The sequence below is a fragment of the Abramis brama genome (genome assembly GCF_963993115.1).
Source record: "Abramis brama genome assembly, chromosome: 20".
NCBI lineage: Eukaryota > Metazoa > Chordata > Actinopteri > Cypriniformes > Leuciscidae > Abramis > Abramis brama.
Genome location: NC_139982.1, coordinates 20,392,602 through 20,408,965, shown reverse-complemented (window position 1 = coordinate 20,408,965; position 16,364 = coordinate 20,392,602). Strand labels below are relative to the sequence as shown.

Genomic DNA, 16,364 nt, shown 5'->3' with positions numbered 1-16,364 from the left:
AAACCATCCAATCAATTCCCAATAGACAAAATAAAGGACCAATCCAAAATGGATCTTTAATGGCACAAAACAAACAAAAAAACATTAGTGACTTTTATATATAGTGGAAAGGTGGCTTTACAGACTTCCAGTATTTATTGAAATGCTATGAAGGACAGATGATAAAATGTTTTAATCTGTAAACTCTTTCCTATTCAAATCATTCAAATAATTTTCCAGCCTGTTATACCATGACAACTAAAGGCCAGTGAGAAACACACTTCTGCCTTGCCTTGTCTTGGCCACAAGAGTGCAGTGTGCATCAGTGTTTCAACAAGCTTCTGTGATGCAAGAACTAGTGTTTTCCTATGGGGGAAATATTCTTTTATGGGTCTCTCATACACTTCAAAAAACCTATTTAAAGCAAAAGCACTCTTACAAATGTGTTTTTGGGTTAATATAAAGAGGAGAATTAATGGACTATTCTCATTTTAAAAGTGAAAAGAAAAACTCTTCAAACCAGAAGTCTTATTTCAGGATGCCGCCATTTCAACAGCGTTTTTATTAGCAAAATAGTGGATATTAGGCAACATATGTTCTCAATCCAATAAGAACCTACATTTAAGGGATGTGTAGTTTAAAAACCATTTAATTGATCGTGTTACTATCAGAAAAGACGTTTGTGCTCCTACTGAAGGCTTCTATGAAACATTACATTTCTACAGGTTGTCAAATCATTCGTTACGTAACGGGTATGTGGACCTAGTGCAAAAATGAAAAGTGTTACAGGAATTCTAAGGAGAAATTCTTTGGTCCCTTTTAATGTATTCAAAAGTGGTTCCCTTTGATCAGTAAAAATGCCTATTAATGCAAAATGCTGACCTTTTGCGGAGTTCTCCATTAAAACAGTTCATGATTTGCAGGTGCAGAGGAACCAATTCATCAGCAAACTTCAGGGCTCACCACAGTTTTTCCATCATTCCAAATCACAGGCAAATCTGACATAACACGCACACACTGTGCTGGTAATGACGGCTGTTCTCAGATAAGCTATTCTGACTCACCATTGCAATTTACAGCTCTGAGATCACTCACAGGTGTTTGGTCTTAAAAATATCTAGCTTTCAATGGTCTAGACTACTACTGAACAGATAATAGCCGTGTGGATGAATATCAACTGGCTCATATTTAACTTGGTTGAAGAGGGGGAGGAAAGCACTGCAACATTAACTGCAAGGCACATGACCTTAATATTCAGAGTAGAGACAGAAAAATGTTCCCAAAAACCCTTTGAATGAAAAATACCCTTTAAAAAAGACCTTTAAAGTCAACGTCTAAAAACGGTGAAAAATTCCAGCAACAATTACAGTTGTACAATTATTTTACACAAAATGCTTTTTTTTCTAACTAAAACGCCCTTAAAAAAAAAAAAATGTTCAGAGAACATAAATATAAAGTTAAGTAACGCATTCAACATTCAGGTTCATGGTTGACCTTCCTCCTAACTCTGGTTCTCCCCAAAGGTTTCACGTCAGGCCACTCACGTCACACTGCGGAAGACATATACAGGATAAATATACAGTTTAACCAAAATCATAATGAACTCATTGAAATTCCTGTTTCTGCTCACCAGTGAGATGGCTCGTTTTAGAAGAGCCCACAGTCCTTAAGGTTGTTTTTGATGATGACGTCAGTGACGGCGTCAAAGACGAACTGCACGTTCTTGGTATCGGTGGCGCAGGTGAAGTGGGAGTAGATCTCTTTGGTGTCCTTCCTCTTATTCAGGTCCTCAAACTGGCACTGAATGTAAGCGGCCGCGTCCTCGTACGTGCTGGATCCTTCGAGAGAGTTTCACACAATTAAAATGGAGAAATGCCAATGAGACAGAAAAGCATATTAAATTTGATCATTTATATATTACATTTTAAAATATTAGAAAAAGAGAATAAAAAACTTGAGACAGAAAGCATATTCAAATTACATAATTTATATTTTTTCTAATATTGTAGAAATAGAATCATTAATTTTCTATCACATTAAATATTCTAGAAAAATATATATATTTATAAATGATATTTCAAATAAATTAATAAATAGGATTAAGCTATTCATACCAGTATACTCTGGGAAACAAATGGTAAGTGGGCTTTTTTTGATCTTATCGTCAAACAGATCCTTTTTGTTGAGAAACAGGATGATGGAGGTGTCCGTGAACCACTTGTTGTTGCAGATGCTGTCAAACAGCTTCATGCTCTCATGCATTCGGTTCTACAAGACAAGAAACCAAGCATTGTTTGAGAAGAACTTTAAAAAGGCAAAGTTTCTGTTTCGTGATGATGACACTGAAAGAGATCTTGTTTGAGCGCTCACCATTTCCTCATCTTCAGCCAGGACGAGGTCGTAGTCGCTGAGAGACACGCAGAAGATGATGGCGGTCACTCCCTCAAAGCAGTGGATCCATTTCTTCCTCTCGGACCTCTGGCCGCCCACATCAAACATTCTGAAAGTAGAGGAGATGTGGGTGGTGAGATGCACTCTGAGATAGTCACACTGAACACACAATGATATTTTCAAGGAACTGTGGTACATAATTAAAAGAGAGTTTAATCAGACAAACTCAAACAAAGACTACTATAAAAAGTGAAGCACATGCATGCCCATATCAGACAACCACATCAGACAAGTCAAACGCCGGCAACACTCTCAGGTACTGCACGTTTCAGAAAACATGGATTTTATCATTGTTTCGGCGTGTGCAGTTACAATGGCAATACTCACTTGAAGTGAAGGTCCTTGAAAGTGAAGTGTGTCTCCACAATACCAGTAGTCTTCACCCTGGTCCTCAGGACATCCTGCTGAGTTGGGACATAGGAAGAACTGGATATTCTGTCTAGGTCATTCAGGTAACTATAGAGAGAAAATACAGATTGATTATTATTATACAAAAATCAGTTATTCAAAATCTACTTAATGACTTAAAGGTGAAAAGTCTTTAATTGAAAAAACAGCTGATTTCACAGAAAAGTGTAAATACTACAGTGCTTTTGCTTGGTTTGAGAATCCTAACCATCCAATTATAGTAGAACTGGCTCAACCAATAGTGCAAGTTTGAGGCGGTCCTATCTCTTTGTCTGCCCAATGACAGACTTGTGTAGGAAACCTGTTTATTATTTTTCATCAGCCTGGAGTAATCAGGGTTCCTACACATTTTCCACTTCAAAATTCCATACTTTTCCAGACATCTCTGTAGATTTTTCAGACCATATTTAACATAAATGGTTCATACATATTTAACATAAGAGGTTCAATAACATAAATGGTATTACATTTGGTATATAGTACAGTCATCTGTAAAAATTCTTAGGTTGTTTTTGTTTTTACTGGTTTTCTTGAAGTGATGCGCTTACATGATGAGCAGAAACCTAAAATGTTTTATATTCGCCTCTGACACGTCGGTTTGATGTTGACTGATCAGCAAACAGAAAAGTACAGTCTGATTTAGATGATCATTTGCTCCTTTATCTGTTGCTGGTTTGAGTTTTAGAGATTCCTAATTTTATATTTTAGAAAACTGAATAGGGGCAATAGTATTTTACATACTCATCCAGACCTGGAAATTACTTAAAATTACATACTTTTCCAAACTCCGTAAGAACCCCGAGTAATGATGCTGAAAATTCCATTTCCAAAAATAAATTCCATTTTAAAATATATGCAAATTAGTTATTTTAAATTGTAATAGAGTTTCATGATATTACTGTTTTTACTGTAATTTTGATCAAATAAACGCAGCCTTGGTGAGCATAAGAGATTTCTTTTGACCAACCCTAAACTTTTGAATGGTAGAGTTAAATTCATTCAAAATGGTTTATCTTTTTAGCCAATGGGCAGACACATCGCATTTTTTATTATTCCATAGAATTGTCTACTGTAAAGATGTCTTTTTCATCTGGGTTGTATGCAAAAGGTAAGGGTTTACTGCATGCTTTTCAAAAATGCAAATTTGTCCTGTGTTCTCAAAGTTTGCATAAAGCATATTTGAATCATGGGCCATAATGGATGGAATAATGTCAATAATAACTCGGCTCAATGTAATAGAAATGTCTGCACGCAGTACACGAGTCAATGACGTGGTCAGCGGCCACAATGGCAATGGAGCAGCATTATGTGGGGAGCGCAAAGGTCATTATGTGGGAAATTGGCTGTGCAGGGCAGAAAATATGCCTAAAAACTAAGAAAGGTAAACTCACTATGAGGCAGAGTCATTGAGCTGGTACTCTCTGGAGCGACTGAAACAAGCCTGCACGCCTCCATCCTTCCACAGCCGCTGGATGATTCCAGCCAGCTCGCTTGTCATGTATCCCTCATCTGCAGAGCCGGCCAGAACAAACAGCTGCCTAGCATCATCCTGAAAGAGAGCCAATCAAATGCATCGTTCTCTTGATTTCCTTTTGATCCTTTATCGTTACATAAATAAGAGGCCTGGAATATGTTTGGTAGGCATTCAATCCCACTTTACTTTATAACAACAGCACTTACAGCCCGCCCAGCATCCGCAAAGTCAATCTTCAGGCGGCCCATGGCCCTTATGATGGCGATGATGGACTGGATAGTGTTGCTGTAGACCACGGCTCTGTACTGTTTACACTCTTCCTCTGAGTAGCCTGCTTCATGGATGATTCTGTGGGAGAAAGACAATGCCATTAATTGAAGTAATAAAGCTAATAGTCCATCCATTCCTGGATGAAGAGGTTGGAAGCGTTCTGCTGAACACCCATTAAAAGTGCAGATATATCATTATATTTTCCCTATAGAGTGCTGCATGGATGATGCATTTTTGTTGGCCAAAACCCAGAAACAAGTTATCATTTTAGTACTTGCAGTTTCATCATACCCATCAGTGGGGTTTTTGGTTAAATGCCTGAAAAAAGGTGTATGGCTAACAAGCTCAAGATATTTTCACGTTTGATCGTATATAGGGCTGGGCGATAAAACGATAATGATAATTATCGCAATATAATTTCTCGATAAAGCGATGAGAGTTCAATAAATGTTCGATATAATGTTTATGCGTCAAATGTGGATCGAAACAGTGCTACTCATTTGAACCTCCCCACACACCATTTATCTGCTCAGCTCAAAGTTCAAACGGCTATAGCGGTTACGTTTACTCGCTGATCGATCGGTGTCAGTCACGCGACCACTAAACAGCACTGTGAGGTCCAGTGAGAGAAGCGCTTAAATTCAACGAAGAACACAAATGTCTCTTGAGACTTAAAGGGGACCTATTATGCCCCTTTTCACAAGATGTAAAATAATTCTCTGATGTCCCCAGAGTGTGTATGTGAAATTTTAGCTCAAAATACCCAACAGAATTTTATTTACAGCACGTTTAAATCATCATTTTTTGGGTCTGTGAAAAACGCACTGTTTTAGTGCTTCTCCTTTAAATGCTAATGAGCTGCTGGTTCACGTCACAGGGGGCGGAGCCTAAGCAGCCGCGAATCCCGCGATCAGAGCTAGAACAGGGAAGATGATAATAATAAAACAGACAGTCACAGTAATGGTGTTAATTTCGACCATAAAAATGCCTACAGAGTCAGAGAATATATGCTGTATGGAGTTGGAAAAGGTATAGTTTAGTTTAATTACGATTATAACCTATTTGGCATTGCTTGTATACACTATTAATGCAAGCCTGCTGTAGGACTACGTCTGACGATCTAATTGTCTGAATGATGACAAAATATACTGATGAGTTTAATAAAGTTTACTGTATGTCACACAAAAGATGAAGCATTAGTTTTTCTTCAGAAAATCGTTGTTAGAGCTGAGTAAACAGTAAAAGTGCATAAGTAACTTGCATAAATTTCTGTAGAGTTGAGGGAGCATTTTCTTTGAAAACAAAATGAATCCACCTCGTCTTCAGTGGCTGGCAGATTTCAAGAGTAAATAAAGAGAGCTATGTGAATGAATACATCCAGCTACAACACCTTCAATGCTTGGGAGATGCTTCAACGCTTCTCGTGAGTGCATTGCTGCAGCAATGGCTGATGTGTACAACTCGCAGTGAACTCGATCAGGGCGGGTCTAAGTTATAACGGCAGTGTCAGTCAACACTCGGGGGCGGGGCCTTCTCGTTTGGAGAGACTGCTTTTGATTTATGGAGATTAAAAAAAAGGAGTGAGTGGATTTTTATCACTGTAGGGTGGTTGTGTACACACACTGCCAACACACATTTATGTCCAAACACCATACAAAAGTGAATTTTGCATAATAGGTCCCCTTTAAACTAGTACAGTAGTCAGCATTTGAAGTGGATCAAAAAAAGTTCAAAGTTGTCCTAAGACAAGAATGGATATTGTTCAAAAATCATGTATAACTTTGAATGATCCACTTCAAATGTTGACTACTGTAGTTTAAAGTCAGGTGAAACAGTGCTGACAAACAGGAGAAACTGTGCACGATAGTCAGAAGGCTTTTCAATCTAAAAATCACCATCATTTACCATGGATTTACTGTAGTAACAATAACAGCACCATGGTATTGTGACAAATGTGGGATATTCATATAGAATTTTATCATTTTATTAATGTAGGAGGAGTAATGGAACATAATTACAGCATTTTATGATTAAGATATAGCATTTGTGCACTTAGACAATGCATTTAGGCTACTGTTTTCATACAAATACCATAGAAACCAAATAGTTACATTTTACCATGGTGTTATATGCGTGGTTTTAACTGTAGTTATGATCTAATATGCATGATACTATGGAAGACCAATGGTTAATTTTAATAAACGGTTGTTTCCATTTTTACAGATATTACCGTTTTTGTTAATGAACAAATTTACATCTGCATCCTAACCCAAGCTACTACTACTGTCAAATGTGCATTTCTCAGAGATAAAACATGTAATATTAATATTGCAGCCTGCACTGCAAACTGTGCTGAAGATACGCATTAAAGTCTTGACTTGAAACAATCACCCGTTAGCACATGCGGAAACAAAGAAATTAATTGATTTCAACGGATATGAAAAAATGTATTGTGATAATTTTCTTGCCCATATTGCCCAGCCCTAATCTTATAACATAAAATACATGTGTAATACCACTCATTTTATTTTAAAGCTTTTACTTGTCAATAATCCACTTTCATAGCCTCACTGTTAATAATCTCGCTCTTGCAAACTATTCTAACTCAAAGTTTTAGGGAAAATGTTTTTTAAATAAAGACTGAAAAAGTTGCTGAAGGATTAAAGGCAGGGTAGGGGATCTGTTGCAGAACTATCTTTTATTATGCTGGCTATTAAGTCTCTCTACAAGTATTTTTATATATATATATATATATATATATATATATATATATATATAGTTTGTAGAAGGCATGGAACCAATGCAATGATACGATCTCCTACCTGCCTGTCAACATATGTATTTCCATACCTCTGCGCACCTGCTTGCGCAGACATCACACGTCATCAGCGTATTTCATGCTATGAGTTAGAAAGACGTCAGTCACAGAGCACCGAAACCGAAACAGCAGCCCCCTTTTACAGGTTCTCCTGAACCAAAACAACGAGCTTATACAGCGTTCACGCCATAACTACTGTAATTTGGAAGAGATGGAACCCCGTGACGATATACTCTGAGAGGTTCGTGGCTCAAATTTATGCGTTTCTATGTCAACACTATCAACGCCGAAATGAATCTGCAGCAGTCAGGTGGTACAGGTCAGCGCTCTTTAAGTTATGTTCATTATTATTGTAATGTTATGTGCTCTGAGACATGATGTAGTTTAATGCCATCTCTCGTCTTGTGATGCTTTGCAAACTCTGCTGTGTGTGTTCATGTGTTTTGGAGACGCTCTGAAGGGAGGGTGGGATCTCATGCTTTCAAAGCTAGCTTGCTATTACTAGCTACTCTGAAAATTGGCAACCCTAAGGCCGGCTACACACTGGCTGCGTGGCGTGAGCGTGGTGTTTCTGTTGCGTGTCAGTTGCGTGGCGTTTTCTATGTCTTTGCACACCCGAAACGTGTTTGACGCGGCGTGATTTGACGTGTCTGATTTGGATCACCCTTTTTCATCATATGGGGAGAGAGTTGTGGAAGGCCTATACTTAATGTTAATCATAAATATATAGCCTACTGATAGAGCAACAGGCTACAGAATATTTCGTTCTGTATTGACAGGTGCAATATTTGAAAATCGATAATTATTTATAATTATTTTTTTAATTACATTTATATCTGTATTTATGTCAAAACCTAGAGACTTGTCCTTTATTAATATGTATTCTTTATTAATATGTATTTATCAATATGAAAAATAGGCGGTGGTTCTATTTCTAGCATGCACACGTTTTCGGAGCGGCTCAGGCAGTGTGCAAGCTCTAACCTGTTAACATGAGAGCCGAAATAAAAACGGACATGCCACGCAGCCAGTGTGTAGCCGGCCTAACTTTAAGGTGGTGACAAAGAAGTAATGCAACCGTGATGTAGTTTGTTTATTAACTATGCAAAGCTTTTTACTTCTGAATTGTATTTAGGCTTCAAAGTGCATCAAAGTTGTGTTTATGTGAAGATTATCATGAACAAAACGTGTAAGAATCATAAACAGTCTTTTGTTGGACAGTTTATTTTCTGCAATAATCCAAAAGTAGAAAATTCTATTGGGTTTTTGTTGAGGGAACTAGACTGGTAACAAAATACGTCATCACTGCACCAATCTATTGCTTAATTCTAGTGGCTCTGAGTACGTTTAAAATGCTTAAAAGGTTATAATAGTCTGACAAATGCAGGGAAGTCCCTTAAGTCATGTCCATAAGCAAATGATTATGTAATGCACATTTAATTTAAATAAACACTGCTATCTGCGTTACTTCCAAATGTTATGAAACTAGTATGACATATTATGATGAGACATTTGGGGGTGAAACTTACTTCATCTGTTTGACAATTGTACTCTTCCCAGATTCACCAGCCCCTGTGAGAGAGAAAGAGAGTGTGTTAGCCAGATGGACACACACCCAAACATTCCAGATCTTTCCCTGCTCCATAAAAGAGTATGAGGATCTGACTCTAAACGATCAAGCATTTGTGGCTTTTGCCAGCTCAGCAAAAGTACTTCTTGTCAGTATCAGATCGAGCGGGCAAAAATCTTATTTCCTTTGATTTCGCCACAAGTAATAACTGGGTGGGGAGAAGACCTTATCAACTTAAACCTTGAAAGGAAAAAAGATTGTTACTGAAATTATATTGTCGCGTTGCATCCTTACTATTCACATGATGAAAACAAGTGATCTAAAAAAACAAAAGGGAAGCGGGAAAACTGGTGTCATGTGAAATGGCCCAAAACAACAAAACAGTCAATGAAACAAACAATTTATATTTATTACATGGATATTTCACTCCCCTGTATGTTAACAAGAGGAATAAAACCAACCGACTTCAAGAATCACCAGTGATGTGAGGAAGTGTGTAGGTGTTAATCTTAATGGATTAATTAAAAGTCACCTCACCGTAATGGGATTAGAGACAGACTTTTTTCTAAACAGATTAGCTATCTGTTCAGATAAGCATGTCAGTGCAGGTTTGATTGCGGGCGACAGACAGCAAATATAAAGATTAAAAACTTTAGAAACTGTGAACTAAAATTTCAAACTGGGGTTCAGCGAATCACAGGAGGCCACAAGAGGGTCCACAGGAAATATGTAAGGAAAAAAGGTAGATTTTAGGTGTTAATAAATAATGTTGATGCATTTAATACATTATTAACAAACTTTTAAAAAATATATACTACTGTTCAAAGGTTTAGGGTAGGTAAGATTTTCAAATGTTTATGTAGTTCTTATGCTCATCAAGATCTGATAAAAAAAATACAGTAAAAATTAGCCTGGCAAGCCAGACCTACATCAAGATGTTAGGTCTGGCAACTCACCATTGGCAGAGCTCAATCCGAGGGGCGGGATAAACGGTTGTCTTTCAAATTCCCTCTGCACGCAATAGGACAGCGCTACAACCAACCAGAGCATTTTCCCACCAGCGGAGCTAGTTGATAGATTAAACTTTTGCCGTATCTGGTCGGGAAAACTACAAACACATCTTCCTTTTTTAAGAATGACTTCAGTGCCGTTCTTTCTTCTTTTCTCAAAGAAAAGCTTAACTCCAAGTCCTCCAGAGTCGCGGCCAAAGCCGATTCGAAAGACCGCTGTTCGCCAGCAGCAGCAATCTTCTTTATTTTCAAATAGCAGGGAATTCACTCGGAACCGTCGCAACTCTGCCGTCATTATGTTAAGCCTGCCCACCGACCCTATACACGATGTGATTGGCCTGACTAGAGTTTGGTTTTTCCAGCTCGAAAGTCAACGGAGAGTTGCTAGATAAGCGAGGATTTAAAGGAAAAGGATTTTTTTTTTTTTTTTTTAAGGTTAAGTGCTCACGGAAGAGACGGGTTTTCAGCTGTCTTTTGAATGTTGCCAGGGATTCTGCATTCCGGATGAGGGTGGGGAGAGCATTCCACCAGCATGGAACTGTGAATGAGAATGTTCTGGAAAGTGATTTTGTGGCTCTCTGTGATGGAACCGAATTTTATTATGTAATTTATTCCTGTCATGACAAAGCTGAATTTTCAGCATCATTACTCCAGTCTTCAGTGTCACATGATCCTACAGAAATTATTATTATTATATGTTGATTTCCTGCTCAAGAAACATTTATTATTATTATCAATGTTGAAAACAGATGTGCTGCTTAATATTTTTATGGAAATTGGGACACTTTAAGGATTCTTTGATGAACAGAAAACTCAAACAACATTTATTTAAAATGGAAATCTGTTGAAACATTAGAAATATCTTTACTGTCAATTAAATTGATCGATTTAATGCATCCTTGCTGAATAAAAGTATTTTGCTACTTTTCGTTCCAACCCCCCCCCCAAGAAATAAAAACCAAATTGGTTTTTGTGAAGAAAATAAATAAATAAAACATTAGTTTTTCATGTGTTCATCTCTAAAATGGGGTCTTTAGATTTCTATACATGCATGCAAGTCTTTATATGTAAATACTCCCTGACATCAAAATAAAAGTTTGAAAATCTCTATAATTTTTATAATTAAAATGACTCCATTTCAGAATAAGGCTAGCTGGTATATGGTCAGGAAAATCTACATTCTCCCATACAGCTCTTCAGTGAGACTAGAGTTCATCCATACACTGAGAACATTTTAATTAACCATCACAGTTGTGGTTGAGGACGTCCCTGCGGGAGGACGTCTCTTTCTCTCAGTCCCAGAGCACAAACATAGCAATTAGGCCACATCAGCATCTCTCACACTGATTCAACCCTACTGCGAGGAGACCGAACACAGAGCGCTGTTTTTACCCCAGAGACCCCCACAAAACTCCCACGCGAGTTGATGAGATGCTTGTGGTCCTTAATCTTCATCCACACTATTAATCGTACTCAAACAAAGGTCGTAATGTTTCCTGAGAAGCAAATATTGAAGTGTTCAACAGATACATAAGGAACAGTTCCAGCATGTCAAACATATTTTTCGGATTTTTTGATAGTTGACAATAGACTGCTGGTGAAATTTCTAAGAAATTTAGCAATTGTAACCCCATATTATCAACAAGACTGCGGACACATTTGTGAAATCTCTCAGAAATGTTGCCTACAAATTGTTTCACTGGCAAATGTGTAGCGATATATGAAGCATGTATGAATTTATGTGAATAACTTGAATCAGATGTAAAATCAGCATGGGGAAATGTTTCACCCTAACACTAAATTCCAGATCGTACTTTTTTTTTTTTAGATGAAAACTGATGCTGGAAAACTGTTCGATTGGGCAGGCCAAACTACTTGCTATGGCTGCACAATATATCGTTTTAGCATCGATTTCACGATGTGCGCATACACAAGTCACATCGCAGGATGTGCGATGTCAAGTATAGGGATCGTAGTTGATCCATACGGACCAGGAAAAACAGTTTGAAATGCATGCGATTCTCAAGTTAACTGCAAAGTTTAACCATCAAAGAATGAAGTTTATCATTTGCATGCGTTTTAGTTTTTGTCAGTTTAAATATTCAAGCAATTTTAAACCATTAGTGCACAAGACGACGTGAAAAATAACTCAATTCAAAACTTGCGTGCCATTTTCTGTGCACGCACAAACAGAACACCAAATTCTGTTCTCTTCCGCATTTATTTGTGCTTGAACAGACACATACATGCAAAATTATCAAAATGCCCACCTCTTTAATATCCTCCAAAACAGTTGCTTATAACTTACGTGACTGTAAAAAAATTATGCGCATCATTATATTGGATCCGTGCATTCGGTCTTAAAGTGACAACAGCCTAATATTAATGCTGCTGTTGGTTTAAATGTTAATCAAACAACAAAATACAAAGAGAGAATCACTTTTGTAACTTTAGCAAAATTATATTTAATTTATACAGTGAAGATTATGCAGTGTTATTTTAAATTTGATTAATCAATTTCAGTGCCTGAATACTTTTAGAATTGGCTGAAAAACAAAGAATTTATTTATCTTTGTTCTGTTGTATTTATCTATTTATGTAATGTTTATTTTCTATGCAGATTCAATCCCCTACAAAATCACCCACATCTTTCTAGAATGATGAAATATTTCCAAACAGAGCTATTAAAGTCATCTGATGAATTTGTTTTTATGTCACAATACATTGCAATCACAGACTACATAACTAAATATTGCAATGTCATTTTTTTTTTCCTCAATATTATCGTGATATAGATATTTTCTGAATATCTACTCGTTGCCACATTGTCAGGGCACTGCAACCACTGCTTGGTTAGGGTGTTCTGGGCGGTTAATTAAGCCAATAGTAGCCCAAGTCTGTATGATATTCTGGTCTTTACTTCAATTCAAGTCATTGTAGGTTCAACATTTTGAGTTTAAATCTTTTTAGTTCACAAACCCGTAAGACTTTAAATTTTCGAAACACAAATGAAGACATTTTAAATGAAATCTGAGAGATTTCTGTCCCTCCATTGACATTCCACTCAATTACCATTTTGACGCTTCAAAAAGTTCATAAAGGGATTGTAAGACTAATCCATATGATTGAGCGGATTTAGGCTTTTATTCACATATAAACATTGATCAGCGAACATGAACAAGCTCAACCGCACTTGCTTGACGCATAAGAACAAACCTCATTGGTTCTTCTTGCGGAAACTCAATCGTACTGCGCAACACACTAATGAACCTCATTGGTTCTCACATGTCAAGCAAACATGCTTGAGCTTCCGTTTAGCACAACTGATGTGTGGGTTAATGAATGTTCATATGTGAATAAAACCCTAAATTCAATCCGTTCATCATATAAAAAAGCGATTGTGTCTTCAGAAAATTCTGACTAAACTGCTCCATACAAATGGATTAGTTTTACAATTTCTTTATGACATTTTTGAAGCACCAAAGTGGTAGTTGAGTAGCTATCAATGAAGGGACAGAAATCTCTCAGATTTCATCAAAAAGATCTTCATTTGTGTTCTGACTTCCGAAGATGAACGAAAGTCTTACAGGTTTGGAACGACATGAGAAATGACAGAATTTTTTTATTTTTGGGTGAACTAAAACTGATAATACTGATAACAGCTTTATTCTAAGATGCATCATTCCACGTTTCTGATGCCACATAGTGAACTTGACTCCCAAAGCACTGGTTTCACCTTTTGTTTGGTCTCCTGCGGCTGCGTTTATGGTGCTGTAATTTGAACTGGCTCCTCGGTTCCTGGGCAACCAACAACACTGCCTGAGACGCACATCAACACGCTCTAAACCGTGAAGCAGTGCTCATCTTAACAGAATTATTACATTTTGATATGCACGTGTGGCACTCACTGACTTTTGCGAAAAATTCTTCAAACAATCACCCGTGAAAGTGTTCTCAGTTCTCAGCAGTGAATTTATTCTTAATATCCTGCAGTCACCATTTGTCCCCTTCTAGTCTAAACAGGAAGTCAAGCCTGTTTTACAGCAGGCGTAAGAGACATATGCTGTAGATCCGCAACGCCAAAAAGCAAACAAACCCAAGAACGCAGCAAACAGAGGGCGTATGATGATTCAGCACTTAGGGAGAATCCAGTTAACTACGTAATTAGTTGTCAATTCCCTAAAGTTTGATGGTGGAAGAGCAGGTTTTATGTCCTCTAACAATTTACACAGCAAGTAGAGACCAATGGGAAAGTGGTTTGTTCAATAAACATAATTAAACCGGCAAATCTAAGTGAAATGTTGACCATTATCGCTTGTGAGAGGAAAAACCAGGAGAAACTGACAACTAAAAAATGAATAAAACTGCATGTAAACAGCACCAAGTGCTGCTCTTCACAGAGTGTGTGGCATTTTCTCTGAAACAAATATTATGTTTAGGCTGCACACACCATCAATAATCACGCAAATGTTTAAATCACCACAAGCTAATAAATTGTTCGGCTTCATTACGTAATGCCCCGAAAAATCCTTGCACACAAATACTGGAAAAATACAGAAGCAACATATGCAAAACAGGAATCGGAAACTGAAAAACAAGTGGCCTCTATGTAAATCGCAATGAATTTACAAGTCTACTGCTAAGGAAATAAAGAAAACTGTGAACCTCCCTATACATACATTTTATATGCAGCAACTTGCGTGAAATTGAGGGAATTTAATTTACATATGAATATTTTGTTATAGCCCAAAGCAAATTCTAAGACTGTAAGGGGTTGTTTGAGTATTATTATAAAATAATAATAATACATTCTGGGGGATAAGCATGGTCTAAATGCAAAATAAATAAACATCAACTCAAAAGAACAATATCTGCTATTTTAGTATTTTTTTTAAAATCTACTCTAGAGTGTTTAAGAGCTTGTTGTGTGAAAACCTATTTAAATAATAAGTCAAATATATACCATTCGTTCAGGTTTAAGAGTTTCCAGACTCGTACGATGTCTGTGAGACCACCAGGACCACTTTTTAAGCCCATCTAGCATCATCCAATTCCAGTTTACTCCAAGCACCCAGCAGGACCCTCCATATGCACAAGCTCATTTATCATAATTGGATGAGGATCGGGATAATCTATCAGATCCATCTCAGTAAATCAGGCAGTGGGGATTAAATTAGATTAAACTAGTCTTTTGTTGGCTGGATTAGCCGAGAACCGTTTGCGTCTAACTGGCCATTTTTGCGAATATGCAAACCAGCACTTTGAAGAAGTCAAGGCCCAAACAAAAGAAAAGCAGCCACATAAAAAAGTACGCAATTATCTAATCTCTAATGTATAGACATGTAAATTACACTATTTAAAATAATGTTTAATGATTCGAGATTCTGAGTGGATTAGCTTCAAATGCTAGCCGAGACACCAACGCGGCAACTATGGCCAGAAAAGTTTCCAGCGTCCATAAATATGCACTTGACTACTTTATTCTCGCCTCATATTTTAAGTAAATGTCAATTCAAATGCTAAAGTATCTTATATTTGCTGTTAAGTGACATTTCCAGGGCTTTAATTTCCACTAGCGGAGCGGCTAACTCACCCAGCAGCAGCAGCTTGACCTCTCGCGACGCTTTCTCTCCATCATCCCGCAGGTTTTTGTCAATCATTTTACTCCTCTCCTGGGCGCTCTTGTCGTCCGAGCTCAGGGTGCACCCCATCTTTTTGGAGTTTAAAACGCTTTCAAACGATATAAGAAGTCGAAGCAGCGAAAAAAATGGAGGAAAGAAAGAAATATCATGCACAAGTGGTTCAAAAGAGGGAGACACCCCGACGTCTCACGCCCAACTCTTTCACACACGCGCACAGCCTTTTAAAACTGGAGTTTTCCAGGAGCTGGAGTTTCTAAAGTTTAAAAAAAATAAAAACGGAGGGTGTCAGTTATCAATCGAATGCCTTGACGGCCATGGTTGGTTAAAAATAAAGTGAAAATTCAGTCATTTATGCCTAGCCTCACGCTCGGCTTCTCACACTGCTGTTAAAGTGTCGAAAAGATCGACGGAGTTTCCTGTTTCTTTTCATACATAAATCCCCCCCCCCTCTACGGCCGCGCGCCCGGAGAGCGCGCTGCGCGCACGCAAGGGTGCGCGCATATTGATCCCAAGTACTTCTGATGTCAGAAAAATTCGAAGAAAAGATAAAAACACTTCTGAAGATAACATTTCTGAAAATCTTAATACTATTTAAAAACCCTTATTCGTAATATTTTATTTTATTTATATATAATTTTTAAATTTATTTACAGTATTTATATATTAATAATGCTATATTATTTAATACATTTTCCTAATATGCTTTTTAATAATCTTACTTTAATACTAATCTTAATAATAC

The 16,364-nt window shown here is 37.3% G+C and overlaps 2 protein-coding genes across 2 annotated transcripts in view; both read right to left on the bottom strand.

The window, feature by feature from the left end:
- The window catches only part of kctd15a (potassium channel tetramerization domain containing 15a), a 572,168-nt gene that overhangs the window by 236,061 nt on the left and 319,743 nt on the right, over positions 1-16,364 (bottom strand). The gene's annotated exons all lie outside the window — the stretch shown is intronic.
- gnaia (guanine nucleotide binding protein (G protein), alpha inhibiting activity polypeptide a) lies at positions 506-16,096 on the bottom strand. Its single transcript, XM_084094357.1, has 9 exons — positions 15,574-16,096; positions 8,930-8,972; positions 4,519-4,660; positions 4,230-4,387; positions 2,758-2,886; positions 2,350-2,479; positions 2,094-2,247; positions 1,610-1,817; positions 506-1,529 (listed from the first exon to the last, which is right to left on the bottom strand). The coding sequence occupies exons 1-8, from the start codon at positions 15,689-15,691 to the stop codon at positions 1,627-1,629; spliced, it is 1,065 nt and encodes a 354-aa protein (XP_083950483.1). The 5' UTR covers positions 15,692-16,096; the 3' UTR covers positions 506-1,529; positions 1,610-1,626.